Source organism: Magnolia sinica, chromosome 2, assembly GCF_029962835.1.
Source record: "Magnolia sinica isolate HGM2019 chromosome 2, MsV1, whole genome shotgun sequence".
Lineage (NCBI taxonomy): Eukaryota > Viridiplantae > Streptophyta > Magnoliopsida > Magnoliales > Magnoliaceae > Magnolia > Magnolia sinica.
The window spans coordinates 108,749,991-108,765,461 of record NC_080574.1 but is presented as its reverse complement, the minus strand read 5'-3'; the positions used below and the strand labels follow the sequence as shown (position 1 = coordinate 108,765,461).

At 38.1% G+C, this 15,471-nt stretch overlaps 1 protein-coding gene across 1 annotated transcript in view; it reads left to right on the top strand.

The window, feature by feature from the left end:
• LOC131237364 (uncharacterized) overlaps window positions 1–15,471 on the top strand; it is a 130,410-nt gene that overhangs the window by 9,700 nt on the left and 105,239 nt on the right. Inside the window, exons 2-3 of the mRNA XM_058235083.1 lie at window positions 10,023–10,084; window positions 10,149–10,216. Of these exons, the coding sequence (XP_058091066.1) occupies window positions 10,023–10,084; window positions 10,149–10,216 (130 nt within the window). The remainder of the gene's footprint in view (window positions 1–10,022; window positions 10,085–10,148; window positions 10,217–15,471) is intronic.

The following is a 15,471-nucleotide window of genomic DNA, read 5'->3' as shown; positions in this document are numbered from 1 at the left end:
GTGCTAATGTTACTCTAGAAATCCATAGGAAAATCATGGAGTATATGGACGAGTATGTTCGAAAAAGACATGACACATTGGCCATACAAGAAGAATTTATGAAGAGAAGCTATGAGGACATAAATGTTGTAGATTTGGATGAATCTACACCACCTACATACACAGGGCGATCTATAATTGCCGCTAGAGCTGGGCATGTTGGACCCGATCCGACCCAATTCGAACCGAACCGACGGCCTGGATCGGTCAGGTTCGAGCAGGATCAGGCAGATTCAACCGTTAATCGGATTGGGTTCGGGTCAATGTCATTTCGGATCGGACGGATCCGATCCGATCCGATTTGGACCGGACCGGATGTATTACTTGTTTAAAAACAATCTTTCGAAAGTGATCTTCTCATTGTCCTCACTGAAATTAGGCAACTCACTAGCAAGATGGAAGCAAAAGTTTGCATACATTTCACAGAAAGTAGGCTCCATTAGAGCTTTATCAAAAATCTGTGAGATGACGCCAGTAAGAGTGACAACATTGTCAATGTTAACTTCTTTGACTTGCTGAAAAAGTTTTTCAAAGTTCTGAGGCGTAAGCTTGTTGAGAATGCCTTTCAATTGTCTTTGCTTTGCCTCTTCTTGATCAGACACTTTACCCGCTTCATACTTTTTCTCTACTTTGTGCATTACCCGTAAAGGAGTCTTGAGGAGAAGGAATCAAATCCTTATGAATGCCAGTAGCACGTTGCCACCTGTCAGCATCAGGGCTATTTTGTGGCATCCCCAATGACTGAATAGGTCTAGAGAGAATCCCACTACCATACTGACCAGATGGCTGTCCACGTGGATTCCTTAAAACCCCGTGATTACCACCTTGGCCAGGCCAAAAATTTATAATAGCACCACCATGACCAACATCCAGACGTGGATCACGTCCAGAAGCAAAAGGGCCAGGTGCTTTGCTCCATTTGTCATCATCCACAATACTGCTACCACGGCGGTCAGGATGAGATCCTCCAAAACATGGATATGATTCACGTTTGCAATCTTCTTGATGACAAAATGCCTGTAAAACAGAAACATCTCCCGAATTTGCAATCTTCTTAAATTTTTCAAAAAAGAAAAAAAAAAAGGACCGATCCAAACCTTGCCCAATCCGATTCGACTCAGTTTTCCTGACTGAGTCGGACTTGGATCGGTTCAGGCCAGCATGGGTTCGGATCGATTCGAGTCAGATGACCCGGACTCGGTCCCGGATTGGATCGAGTTCGGGTCAGGCCATGTAGAACTCGAACCGAGTCGAGTTGGACCCAATTTGATCCGACTCGGTTCGATGCCCAACTCTATCTGTAGCCAAAAGGGCCCGTGGGCATGGGCCTATGGATGGGTGGTGTAGACCACATTTGGAAGATATGGTTGACCAAAGGGGCAAATGACTTTGCCCAAATCACTTTAGAAAACCCGTATAAGAATAAGGATAGAAAAACCACGATTCAATACATTGTAAAGTGGTTGTATCAAGCTTAGGGGTGCACACGGTTCGGTTTGGTCCGGTTTTGGGGTGAAACCGGAATTGAACCGTTCCCTACGGTTCTAGGATTTTTGGAATTGGATCCGGACCGTTAGCACCCTAGAACCGAACCGGAATCGGACCGTGAAAACCGGTTCGGTTTCGGATCGGTTCCTCGGTTCTGGGCGTCCTGGTGATTGGGAGTCTGGGACGGAGAGAGAGAGAGAGAGAGAGAGAGAGAGAGAGAGAGAGCTGGTGATGCAGGAGTGTTCGTGGAGAGGGAGGAGAGAGCAGACGGATGAGATTTCATCAGGACCCGGGTCCCACGAGAAATATCGACCATCCATCTCTGACGCCCTTCTCCATTTCCCTATGGGAACGGTGTCGGATCGATCGAGGTGCACGCTTGAAGATCGTTGTAGATTCCTCCAAATGAGGCTTTTCAATCTCGACCTATACTCGGGCTTTGATTTCTGACAAGTGGGGCCATAGATCAGTAATCCAGACTATTTCCCAGATAAAATGTTCCTGTAGATGGATGATGGCCCAAAACAATCCCAAATTGGGAAAGTCTGTCCGCCAATATCAGGCCTCTTTTCAATTAAACAGCGAGCACACCTGTTTATCTCTTTTCAACCGTTTATATGTATGGTACATCAGAAATGCGAAATTGTCATATCCAAGAGAGATTGAAAATGGTCCATCTAAAGCGAGGCCCATCGTACTCAAGGTCTGGATCACGGAAACATGGTTTGACATGTTACTGATGTCTTAAATCTAATGCCATTGAAAAACCACTCTAGGAGACGTCGATGCTTCCATAGATATTCGATGCTTCCAAACGAGTTAGGATTTTTTATTCTTTATTTTAAACTAAAGCTCGGATGCACGGTTTGTGTCACGGTTCGGGTAACGGTTCGGTTCATGGTTCGGTTCGGTTCTACAGGGCCCTAAACCGGAACCAATCTGTGATCAACAATTCTGGAAATTTTGGAACTGGAATCAGACCGTTATCACCCTAGAACCGGACTAAACCGGACCGATCCAATGGTTTCGGTCCAGTTCCACGGTTCCAACGGTTCGATGTGCACCCCTAATCAAGCTAGTGTAGCTTTTAATGCCGTGAAGATGAAGAGTTTTAAAGTAATGGTTGAAGCTATAGGTCAATTTGGACTTGGCTTGAAACTCCCTTTATATTATGAAGTGAGGGAGAGTTGTCTTAAAAAGGAGGTGCAGTTTACTAGAAGCTTTATCTCCAAATACTAAGAAAGTTGAAAAATATATGGTTGTTCGTTAATGGCCAATGGATGGACCGATAGATCCAATCGGACATTGATAAACTTCCTTATAAATTGTCTAACTAGGACAATGTTTTTAAAGTCCGTGGATGCATCGGGCCATTCCCGTATGGTTGATTATTTATTTAAATTGTTAAATAGTGTAGTCCAAGAAGTATGAGAGGAATATGTTGTCCAAGTTATCAGTTATCACAGACAATGCAACTAGCTATGCAACTGCCGATCACCAACTTACGAAGAAGATGCGACGTTTATTTTGGACACCATGCGCGACACATTGTGTTGATTTAATGTTACAAGATATATGTATGTTATATCCTAAAGTAATTGTTAGGGCTAGGAGAATCACGGTTTTTATGTACAAGTATGCTCTTCTCCATCACAAGAGAAGCGACCTTGGTTGCAACTTGCTTCGTTCGGCCGTGACCTGATTCGCATTGCTTTCTTAACACTGCAAAGATTACATTCAAAGAAAGCTAAACTTAGGTCATTTGTAGTGTCGGCCAATTGGAATAATGGACCATGGTCAAAGAAGGCCGAAGGAAAGTTAGTCCACTAATCCATTCTTTCTGCTCAATTTTAGGCTCAAGTAGTAAAGGCCTTAAAATCATCGGAACTCTTAGTAGTGTGTTGTGATTGGTGGACGGTGATGAAAAGCCACCCATAGGCTATATTCATGATGCGATGGAGATGGCTAGAAACAAAATAATGGAATACTTCAACTATAAAGAATGTGATTACTAGTCCATTCTAAATATTATAGTATAGATGCTAGATGAGGCAGCCAAATGTCATCCCCTTTGTATTTGGTTGCCTACATCCTCAATCCGACTGTATTCTTTGCGTCCGTCAATCGGACTACTGCAACTACATGCCATATGGTCGGATTTTTAGACGCTTTAGAAAGAATGGTTCCAGACAAAGAAGAACATGATAAAATTTCTGGGGAGTTGGACTTCTACTTGAAGAGTGCAAGGATTTGGTAAAGAGAGATTGATATCAAGCATAAAAGTATGAAATTGCCAAGTAAGCATGCAATTCTATGAAGTTCTACAACTTACAATGTAAGAAGCCTAAGTGAGAAAGTGTCTAACTTAAACTTATTTGCACAACTGACTGGTGGTCTATGTATGGAGTTGACTCGACTAGGAGGGATTTGACACTACAGAAGCTGGCCATGAGAATTCTTGGCCTCATGTGTTCTTCGAGCGGTTGCGATCGCAACTTGAGTACATTTGAGTCGGTAAGTTTTACAACTTAAAGTTCTATAATTTACTTCAAGTTTCAAATTTCAATGCTAAATTGCTAATATTACACATTCTAAATGTTAATGCAGATTCACACAAAACAAGAAATCGCCTCGAACAAAAGAAACTCAATGACTTGATATTCGTCCAGTATATAACCAAAATCTGCGGGAAAGATTTCGGGCTAGGCGAGAAAAGCTTGGATTCTATGATCCTCCTATCAGCCTATCAGATAGTGAGTGGCTTGTGGAGACAAATGATCCAATCTTCGCTGGTGAGTCCTTTACATAGGCCCAAGTTGAAGACACTGCTTATGGATTTACACCTAACTAAGGTTCTCAGTGGTGGAGAAGTGGAGTTGGAGGGGCGAGTAGTGGCACGAGGCCTGCACCTAGTAGTCAAGGAGAAGAGGATATTGAGATTGAAGAAGTACAAGAAGAAGATGCTTGGCCATTAGATGTGGATGAGCAGCTTGTGCGGACAAATGATGAAGAAACAAAAGAAGATGAAGTGTATGTTGAATAAGGAGATGACTTTGACGATGATGGTGATGCTGGTGATGTGCTACAATGGGAGAGGGAACAATGTTTATAGTAAATCTATACTTTGTACTTTGTAGATTTTGTTTATCAATAAAAGTATTAAGTTTTTATTAATAAGTTGTTGAGTTGTTATTTTTTAGTTATTAATAACTTAGACGGTATAGGTAATATTACACAAATTAGTTTGAAAATTGATGGGAGTAGTTTAAGTCTTTATGGGAAAAAAACGCATATTTTTCCCAAAATTCCCAAATTTTTTTCGTTATCCTTTTTTTTTTAAAATTTTAATTTTAATTTTTTAGAAAAAAAGTTGTGCGATCACATACATGATTACACAGGTTGGATGACATACAATTGTTTATGCAATTTAACAACATTGATGCTGAACGATTTGAACCATTGTAAACGATCTGGATTTTCTTGTGCCTAGACACCTGAGCCACCGTTTTCTTACATATATGGATGCTGGATGATCCTAATCATTGTAAACGATCTTTTAAACCATCCATTCTTTTGAGACAATGTTGGCGGTTGGCACACTTGATGAAGAGACTAGCCTCAGTTATGTGTAGATCATGTTCCTGGTTGGGTCCACGCTATTTACTGCTTAGATGTCCTAAAACTCACACTATGTTACTAATGGGCCGCGCATGTGTGAAAGAAATTGATGATTAAAAAAAATGACTAGTGGCCCGTGCTCAATGCATATATTTTGTCTGTTTGGTGACTTTTGATTTTGGATCAAAATACATAATTAGGGTTCACTTAGTGAAGGGCACGGATCTCATGCATTCCACATTGAAACGTGTGGGAGAGTAGCCATCTATTGCTCCATTGTCGATAGTTCATTTATTTCTCTCATCCATTGAATTTAGTATTCTTAACTGTCCATTTGATGACCAACAATTGGTCAGTTAGGATTGTTTGATGATTTTCATTTTTTAACATTCAAAAGCAGTTTTTGCCAACCGTCTAGTGTATATTCTTTTTGTCTTCAAATGCCCATAAAAGGTGGCAGATGCTATTGAATTAATTCAGAATTTCCTTTGATATGATAACAAAGAGATTAAATTTGGTAGTGTGGAAGTGTGTAAATTGGAAAAAAAAATTGTTGGGCCACGTATTAAGCGGAATCATTCAAATGAAGTTGGCATTGTTGTGCAAATGGTGGTGGAGGCTATGTAATGGTTAGCCGACTACTTGGACGAATATTCTAGTAGCGAAATACAATAGATCAAATATTGGCATGGGGGCCTAATGTTGCGTCTAGCAATGTTTTAAATATTGACGATAACGGCCGATATATCCCATGATATATCTTGTATCCCACCTGTGCGATATGAAACGCACAGGTAATGCCGATATATCCCACGTGTTCGATCCAGTGAGCAATTTCAATTTCCGATCCCCTTTTTTTGTTGAAATTATGTTAAATTAGTGTGAAATGGTTATAAATCCATTGGTTCTTCATGTTTTGCGTGAAAAATCATGGAGTTGGAGCTTTGATTTCAATATCCATTGGTTCTTCACATTCTCCATTTTTTATTTTTTTTTTCGAAAATTTCCTTCAACTAGTTTTCAATTGAGACTAATTTTAAAGTATTTAGGAGTATTTGATGAAATGATCATCATATACATTCTAATTTCAAAATTTGAGTGTTGGTGGTCCGATTTGAGGAAAATTGGGAAAATTCAATATTTCCCCAATTTCTCCTAAATTGCTTGCAATGTTGCACTCCAAACATGAAATCAAGCTTGCGTGAGGGGCCTGAGGGCTGATCTACTGATTTGTTAAGTCTTTGTCAATTTTTGAAAAATAAAAATCATATTTTAATTAAAAATTATTAAAATATTATTATTTTTTCAAAATTTTCCTACAACCAGCTCTCAATTGAGACTAATTTTGAAGTATTTAGGAGTGTTTGATGAAATGATCATCACATACACTCTTCATGTTGTGCATTCAATTTGAATAGTTGAATTAGTTCAGTCAGACAATGCATAGCTTAGGACCCTATTCTGTGCACTTCTTTTTGGAGATGTTATGATTTAAAAGTGTGTATTAAGATATTTTCTAACAAGCCCTTAAGTTTCATCGAAAAATTCAACCATTTCCCCCATGTTTCCCAAAAAGTTTGATAAATTCCCTAATACAAATGATATATCTCGTGCGATAACCGATGCATATTTGTGTCCCAAGGATGCGATATGTAATGCAATACCGATATTTTGAACATTGGCGTCTAGAAGTAGGGATTTTGCAATGTGGCAAACTATTTTTTTCAACTCAAAACATCCTCTCCAATCTCATCGGATTCTGAGTCATGAAAGGAACAACAAATTTCTTGGAGAATAAATGGTGCGGTGGTATTCCTTTCTTGTTCATGAAGGGGAAGAAGTAGAGAAAAGGAAAAGATGAGACGAGAAGAGCAAAAAGTGAGAGAAAGCAATAGATGTGGGAACACCCACACCTCTCTTTATTATTAAGGCTTTCATAATAGTGTAAAATTACAATAATACCCTCTTCACTTGAGCACTTATGAGCATCTTGCCGTTTTCTACATGCGAGGTGGGCTACACAATCGTAACCGTCCGCATGATTCATCAACACTTTGTTGCAAGATGGAGCATAGGTATCATGAATACCTAGCTTGGTGAAGAGACGATCCAAATGAGTCCACCGAAGAACTTTAGTAAACCGATCCGCCAACTGATCCTAATATTTAACAAAAGGTGTCCAAACTTCACTATTTGCAATTCTCTTTAAAGAAGTGACAATCAACTTTGATATGCTTGGTTCGATCACCAAAAACTGGATTATTGACAATATAAGATGTAGCTTGATTATCACAATGTAGTTTGATGAGACCATTGACCTAAAACCCCAACTAACTCATCAACATTTTTAACCATATTAACTCACATGTAATGTGAGCCATTGTAGTGTACTTTGCCTCTACACCCAATTAAGCGGCCACACTTCTCTTCTTACTTTGCTAGGTAACTAGATTACCTCCCATGAAGGTGGAACTTGTAGTATACCACCTATGGGATGGAGAACCAACCAAGTCCGCGTCTGCGTACCCTCGTACTCTATGATGGCCATTTTGTTTACACAAAATTCCATGTTCACGACCATATAGATTGTTACTTTGTATAGGATAAAAATGATGGAAAATTGGTCGAGTACATTGTTCGTTTGTTCTTTCAGACAATCAATTGGCTGACATCTTCACAAAGGTTTTTGCTCAATGATGTGTCTGAGATATCTTAGGCTGCTTCAATTGTAGGGGGAGTGTTAGAGGTGTTTTTTTTTTTTTTTTGAAGGATAACGGTAACTATCATATTTAATGGCCGCATAGACAAGTCGTAGCAGCGAAAAATACAACCCACAACATCTACCGAATTACAACCCAAGATCACAATCCAAACATAGATGAAACATCATAAAGATTTACATTCCTATCCCCCCCACCCCCCGAAACTCTAGAAACCCATTCTAATGTCTCTCTTGGATTGCCACGCTATCTCTTCCCAAGGATGTTGTTTGTTGCCAATGTTTAGGCTTTGGAGTTGGATTCTTAGCTTAATTGCTATTCCTTTTTATTTAATATTGTAGAATTATGGATTAAAGAGAGAAGAAGAGGAGCAAAGAAGAAAAGGGAGAGAAGAAAGTTGGGAGGAGAGGAGAGGTGAGTTAGGGTTGGATGCCCAAGTGCTCCCCTTTATATTAATAGTGAAAAGTAAATATGACAAAAATACCCTCAATAACAAATGCAAAAATACCGTACATGTCCAGACCAAAATAAACAACTAATAACAAGAAGAAATAATTGAAAGCAAAGTGTAGACATGTACACATCCATTAACACTCCTCAAGCTGGAGCATAGATGTTGTAGATGCCAAGCTCCGAGTATATGCATGTAGAGTGACTATGACTAAGGGCCTTAGTGAGCATATCAGCAAGTTGATCTTAAGACTGGGCATATGGTGTAGAGATTTCTCCTTTGGAGACCTCATATATGAAGTGATAGTCCACTTTGATATGTTTAGTTCTCTCAGTACATACCGGATTGTTTGCAATGTGGGATGCTGCCTGATTATCATGATATAACTGCGTAGGTAGATTCACTGCAAATTTCATTTCTTACAACAATTTCTTGATCGACACTAACTCACAACTAGTATGAGCTATTGCTCTATATTCTGCTTTAGTGCTTGATCGGGCCACAACACTGCTTCTTATTCTTCTCTGTGACTAGATTTCCTCCCACAAATGTATAATACCCAGTAGTAGACTAACTATCCATTAAATAACCTGCACAGTTTGCATCATAGTGCCCTATAATAAGAAGATGATTGCTTTGTCTGTACTGAATTCTGTCCTACTGCTTCTTTAATATATGACAGGCTTATATGAACATGGTTGACAACCAATAGATGCCTGACTTGTATGCTTCACACGATGTGCACACCTCACTTGAAGAGAATAATCAGCATACACGTCCACAAGTTCCAACCAATCACAAGGGTTGATCATCACGAACATGGCTGCATCCAATGAAAGGAAATCAACTCACATGTTTGCATGTCCCACACGAGAGGTGATGATTACGAACACTTCATCCCCTTGTCACGCACATACCACTATAAAGGCCCGTCACAACAAAAATAAAAGAAATCCTAGGATTCTTAAAAGATTTTCAGCCTAAAAGGGATGGGAAAGACTAAAAATAGAAGAAGAAAAATGAATTATCAGATAGAAGGAAGAAACATGGATTAGATCAGAAATAAGGATGCTCTGATACCATATATAATTATAAATAAAGAGAGAAGAAGAGAAGAGGAGAAGAGGGAAGAGAAAAGAAAGTTGGGAGGATAGGAAATTTGAATTAGGGTTGGATGCCCACCATCTCCTTTTTATATTAATAATAAAAAAGTCAATGTGACAAAAATTACCTTAAATAACAAAAACAAAAATACCCTGCACATCTTAGACCAAAATAAACAACTAATAACAAGAAGATACAACTAAAGGTAAAGTCTAGGTGGGTCCAATAGTGGTACGGTCCACATCTCGACATCCATTAACAAATATTATTGTTTTATTTCTCTTTTAGTGCCTTTTATCTTGTGTTCTTTCTCCTTATTAAAATAGTCACTGTTATAAATAAATATGTACAAACATGCACAAATGGGCTCGTGGGCATGAAATTATAATTCTTGTATATACACTTGGACAATCATCTCTACATAAGAGATGCTTCCTTTCATGGAAAGTGATCTTTTCTCTCTACGTTACCTTTCAAGAAAAAAAATGAAAAATATTCCTTGCTACATGTCACTCTTAAGTCTATGTAGTTTGTTGGAACCACATTTTGTTATGTGAGCTTCTAAATATCTTACTTTTTGTTTTTACTAAAATTTTGTGTAGCATCTTGCCATTGTGTGGCTTTGGATGTCCAAGGTCGCTGCTATACTTGGGGACGAAATGAGGTACACTCAAAGCTAGAAAACATCTTCTTCTTCATCATTTACTAAAAAAATTATTATGCTGCAGAAGGGACAATTGGGACATGGGGATACTGTTCAGCGGGATATGCCAACAGTTGTGTCTGAACTATCAAAGTAAGTCTCTCTTTTTATTGTGATCTTTCAATTGCTTGGAATTGAATTCAAACCTTTGGATCTAGAAAGTTTTATGATTTCTCTTTTTCCCTGAGATGTTCTCTATTATTTTTGTTCTAGTTATGCGGCTTAAACTTGTCTATAGAGCCTTTTCATCATGGTATGAGTATCAAGGTTTTCAATAATGTCAATGGTGGCTGTAATGGCCCGCCGTTACTGTTATGGTACGGGCCGCAATGAGCCCTGTAACAGCCATTAAGTCATTTGTTTTTTTTGAAAAAAGACCTGTATTGGGCCTGTAACATGCTGTTGAGGGCCATTTTTTTCGTAACAGCCATTACGGCTCCATAATGCGTAACATGTCCCACTGTTACTTTTTTTAAAAAAAAATACCTTGATGAGTATGCAAATGCCCGTTGCATGTACTATTTGTATAGTGGTAGAGGTAAAAAAATTATTGGGTCATGAGTCTCATGAGTCATGACTCAACAATGTTGCAACCAAACACAAATTCATTGGAATATCAATTCGCGGAAAGTTAAGAAAAATTATCCTATTTTTGGGTCTATTTTGGCATTTTGGTAGATGTCCCTATAATCCTAACAATAGTTACTGTATGTATATATGATGCGGACACAGGGCCATTTAAAGTATATCAACGCAGGAGGCGTGCGTTACCCGTGTCAATGTGGTTAGTACGGGTCGGGTCTCTAGAGGTTGAAGACCTTACACATGTGTTCATGACATGTGTAAGTTGCTTAAAGGAGACATTTGGACCGTTGGATCGCGAGGATGGTGTGATCGGACCGTTGGATCGTCACGGCCCACCTTCATTAGGCCAGCTTCACGACGCTATCATAGGGGCCCATCAAGCATCTTGAATTTGAATTTTGTTTATGAACATTTGGTTTATTTAAGTTTTGAGACGGTTTGAGCATAATTTTTGTGCAATTTTTTTTTTGAAACTTTTTTTAGTAGGGTTATTTTGGTAATTTCATGTAATTACGAATTTATAAAGGTTGCCCTAAACCTAAAGCAGGGGATGTTATGTTTATGAAAGAAAAAAAGAGTTTTTTTTTTTCTTCAAACGATTTCGTCTTCGACTTCCAGTGATTGGAAGAGGGCGTGAGGTCCAAGGAAGTGATTTCTCATCCTCTATTTCTTTCTCCTTCTTTCTTTTCTCAAGGTACTCTTTTCTTTAACCCTATTATTTTCCTTTTCTCCTAAAATCTTTAGATCTAGAAGTCGATCTTGTTTCTGTCTATATAAATCATTAGTTCTTAAAAGATTTTCATCCCCACATTAATCTAATTTGACATTCTTCAAAACCCATCACCCAAAGCCTAAATTTGAAGAACGACCTATTCTTTTTTTTTTTTTTTTTTTTTTTTTTTGAATTTTCCAGATTTCCCAATCCAGAAAATTCCTATTTTCTGGATTAGAAAATCCACTTAGATCGTTAAATAGACCTATTGCAAGATGAAAGTTCTATCTTTCGCCGGATCCAACTAAATTTATATTTTAAGATTCAATACTTTGTGTTTGTGATGGATGGCCATAATCAATGCTATATTAACCTTATTTCTTTCTTGTGTTTATGATGTATAAGGCTGATATTTTATTTGTTTTTAAAGATTGCATAAATCTGCCCCTTTCAAATGCCATGCTCAATTAATGTTGGATTAGGCTGCCCTACATCAATATATCTTCCCCTTTTTAGTTAAATGACCTGTCGCCGACATTTAATCCTTCATGATGGAAGCAAATGACGGGAATTACCTTAAAAGGAATATTTCAGTTTCTCGTGAAAGGACTGATAATGAGATGGGGTTTGTTTCAATCGATTATGACTTAATCACCAACATCCATTGCTCTATAGGGCCAACCTGCATGGTTTGTCTGATGATTCGAAGCATTCATCCTCTGGGCGGTAAAATCAACAGGCCATGATACGAAAATCACGTAGAAAGGATGATCTTGACGATTGATTTTTAAAAATTCGAAGTTGCAGATATTAGAATTTTCTTTTTTTCCAATGGTCTCAATCACCTTTAAGTATCATTGGTCATAATCATTCATTCATCATAGAGTTCTTATTGTTGCCTATCTATTGTATCTCCCAGCGTGGACAGTTCTAATCATTATACCATCTCTGCACATGGGCCCCATAGGTGCGTTTGGCACATGGTATATGTCCTCTGCCTTGATGGATGTAAAACAAGCTCTTTGGATGATAAGTAGAAAAGGGAGATTTGGAATGTGGTAGAGCCATCATGCCAAATTAAAAAACGAAAATGAAAAAAGAAACTTGCATAGCTATCCCCTCAAAGTCCACATCTGATGTCACAGATGAGCTAGTTCGAGCTTTCCATCTCATGATACCAGTCATGGATGATATATATCTCAACATTTACTCTTATTTGATCAACCTAGCTAGCCGATTGTTGGGCTTTTTCGACTGGATGGTTGTAGTAAGAAATGAACAGTGGTCTGAATTCAAGAAAGAACTGTGCATAGATCAGAGGTTGGGAGTGGTCCATGCACCAAGAATCATTGAGACTGAAAAATCACAGACCTTTTTATAGTTGGACAACAAAGAAATGTTAAGTAGAAATACATCAAAGGTTCCATTTAGCCAATGGAAAGGGCCAAAAAGGTTTGTATATCAAAATTTACTCTAATTTGAACATCTAGCTAGCTGTTGGTGGACATTTAGTGGATGGTTGAAATGAGAGATACTACCACGTTTAAAAGGAATCTTGATTCAGGAAGACCACCTTTCTTACCCATGTTTCTTCCCTGATAGGACCTTCCTCCCCTGTACAATTTTGGACTACAGTAATGTTTCGGAGGATGAAGTAAGCTTAGCTAGAATGTTTCTTCAACTTAGTAGAGCTAGGACGGGTTGGTATTGTCTTCTACTATTGATGGAAGGGTCGTGAGGATGTACAATGCTGGAACATAGGTAGATGATTGCTGTGTCGCCGTGGTGGTCGACAAGAAGTAGCCGAATAGGGGGTATTATAGTGTGCAGTTAGAGAATACCGAATCGTCGGTAGTTATAGCCTCCCTGAAATGGATGAGTGCGGCTCTTTGTATTCGAGTCAAAAGCCAAATGTGGAGTTCAAGTTCAAAGCAGCAGAGTATAGAATGAATGGTTGCTACAAAGTGATTAGGTTGTGGTTGTAAAGGAGATGAGAATCTGGTGAATCCGCTCAATGTGGGATTGAAGCTAGGTTTGTTCTATGATGGATTCCCAAACCCCATATGGTCTTTATCCAGAGATTTGGAAGACAAATATAGAAAATCATTTGAAAAAGAGGCCATATGATCGAAAGGAAGACATTTAGAGAGGTTCACAACTAAACCCTTTCAAAAAAGTAGGAGGGAGTAGGGTAAAAGCAGGCATGATGTATTTTTCTTTTAGTTCATTAATTGTAATAATGTTGTGGACATCTCCACAGGAGGTATTTACATGTGGTTCAACATCAAAGAGTGATGAATTTCCCTGCATTTTGAGAAATGTTTATGGCCCAAATGCTTTTCTTTTCTTAGCGATGGTTGTTAAATGCAAACTTGATCACTCTCGTCTCAATAATGAATATAGAAATCTGGTGAGGCGCAAAGAAATACATTGGTGTTAGAAGTCACACACTTAATTGTTGGAGGAATTCCATAATTTCGCAAAAGTGAGGCGAAGTAAAATTTGCATCATCTCCCTTTGGGTGGTTGATTCCATAGTCGAAGCTGGGTGAGATCAGTGTTCGAAGTATTGGTATCGCTACAAGTTTCGTTGATCGGGGATACAAAAACAATATCGATATCGCCAATAATATCGCTGATAACCGGAAATATGGGAAAACATGGGGAAAACGGTAGAATTTTCAGTGAAACTTCAGGAGATGCTAAAATACACATTTGTATGGTTAGGAATAAAAAGTCCGCAAAAAGAATGTATACAGAGTAGCTTTTCATTTAATGGGGGCTTAAAAGCATGTGTCGTCGTAAGAAACAGTCTAACCATCCAATCATCCATCCAACCTTCCATCCAAATATCCATTAATACTGTAGAATTTCGGCAACTCATGATATTTTGCCAAAAAATCATCAACTACTAGAAAGGAAATGAAAGATTGTGGTCTTAATATCGCACATGTTGCGATAACGATAATATTGAGATATTATCAATATTAGCAATGACAAATTGAAAGCTGCATACAACAACGCTCTCATTAAAAAAATGAAATAGATTTTTTTTTTAAAATTATTATAATAAACAAACTTTTTGTGATATTTATATGTTGGCGATATTATTGAAATATTGTTGATACCCTTGTGATGCAAGTGTTACCTAGAATTTACGTAGTCGAAAATATTGACGATATCGATACATTGGCAATATAAGCGACACCTAGAATTTGCGCAATTGAAAATATTGGCGATATCGATACGTTGGCGATACTTAGCGATACATTGTTGATGCTCGGAATTTCTAATACTACTGGTGTTATTGGTATCGCTACCAGTGTTATCGGTATCGACAAGCCAAAGATAACGATAATATCGGAGATAATTCAAACAATGGGTGAGATTGAGGTTGAAATCGTTGAGCACTTTTGAACATGCTTTCATTTTGGAGTATCTTGATATAGACAAAGCCAATGAGCTACAGCGAGCCTTCTCGGATGATGAAATCAAAACAGTGGATTTCTTTATGGATGGTGATAAGGTTCTTGAGTAGATGGCTTTATTGGATCTTTTCTTAAAGAATGTTGGGAGTTGATAAGAGAAGACTTAAGGCTTGCTTTTAATAAATTTCATTATAGGGGTTGGATTGATAAGGTTTCAACTCAATCTTTCATGCCTCTTTCCTGAAAGAGGCATTGGAACTGTCAAATTATAGATTGATAAGTCTAGTGGGAAGAAAAGATGTTTGCACATTGTATCAAAAAATTGTGGAGAGTATATATATTTTACAGTACATTCATAAGTAGGGATTAATATTTGGCATGTTTATTTTCTTAGGTCTTGGATTCAAAGAGCCCACTCTGATACCATGTTACTTCTCACATGGTGGGGAAGAGAAAAGACTTGTGATAAAATGAGTGTTATAGAGATTAATCTTCTCTCAGACCCTAATTATCTTTTATTAAACCCTAAGCAACATAAAGGAAAGGTGCATTGAAGAAAAAACACACTTGTCCCAAATATTAATCCCTACATACATAAATGTACCCTAAAACATGCGCACACAT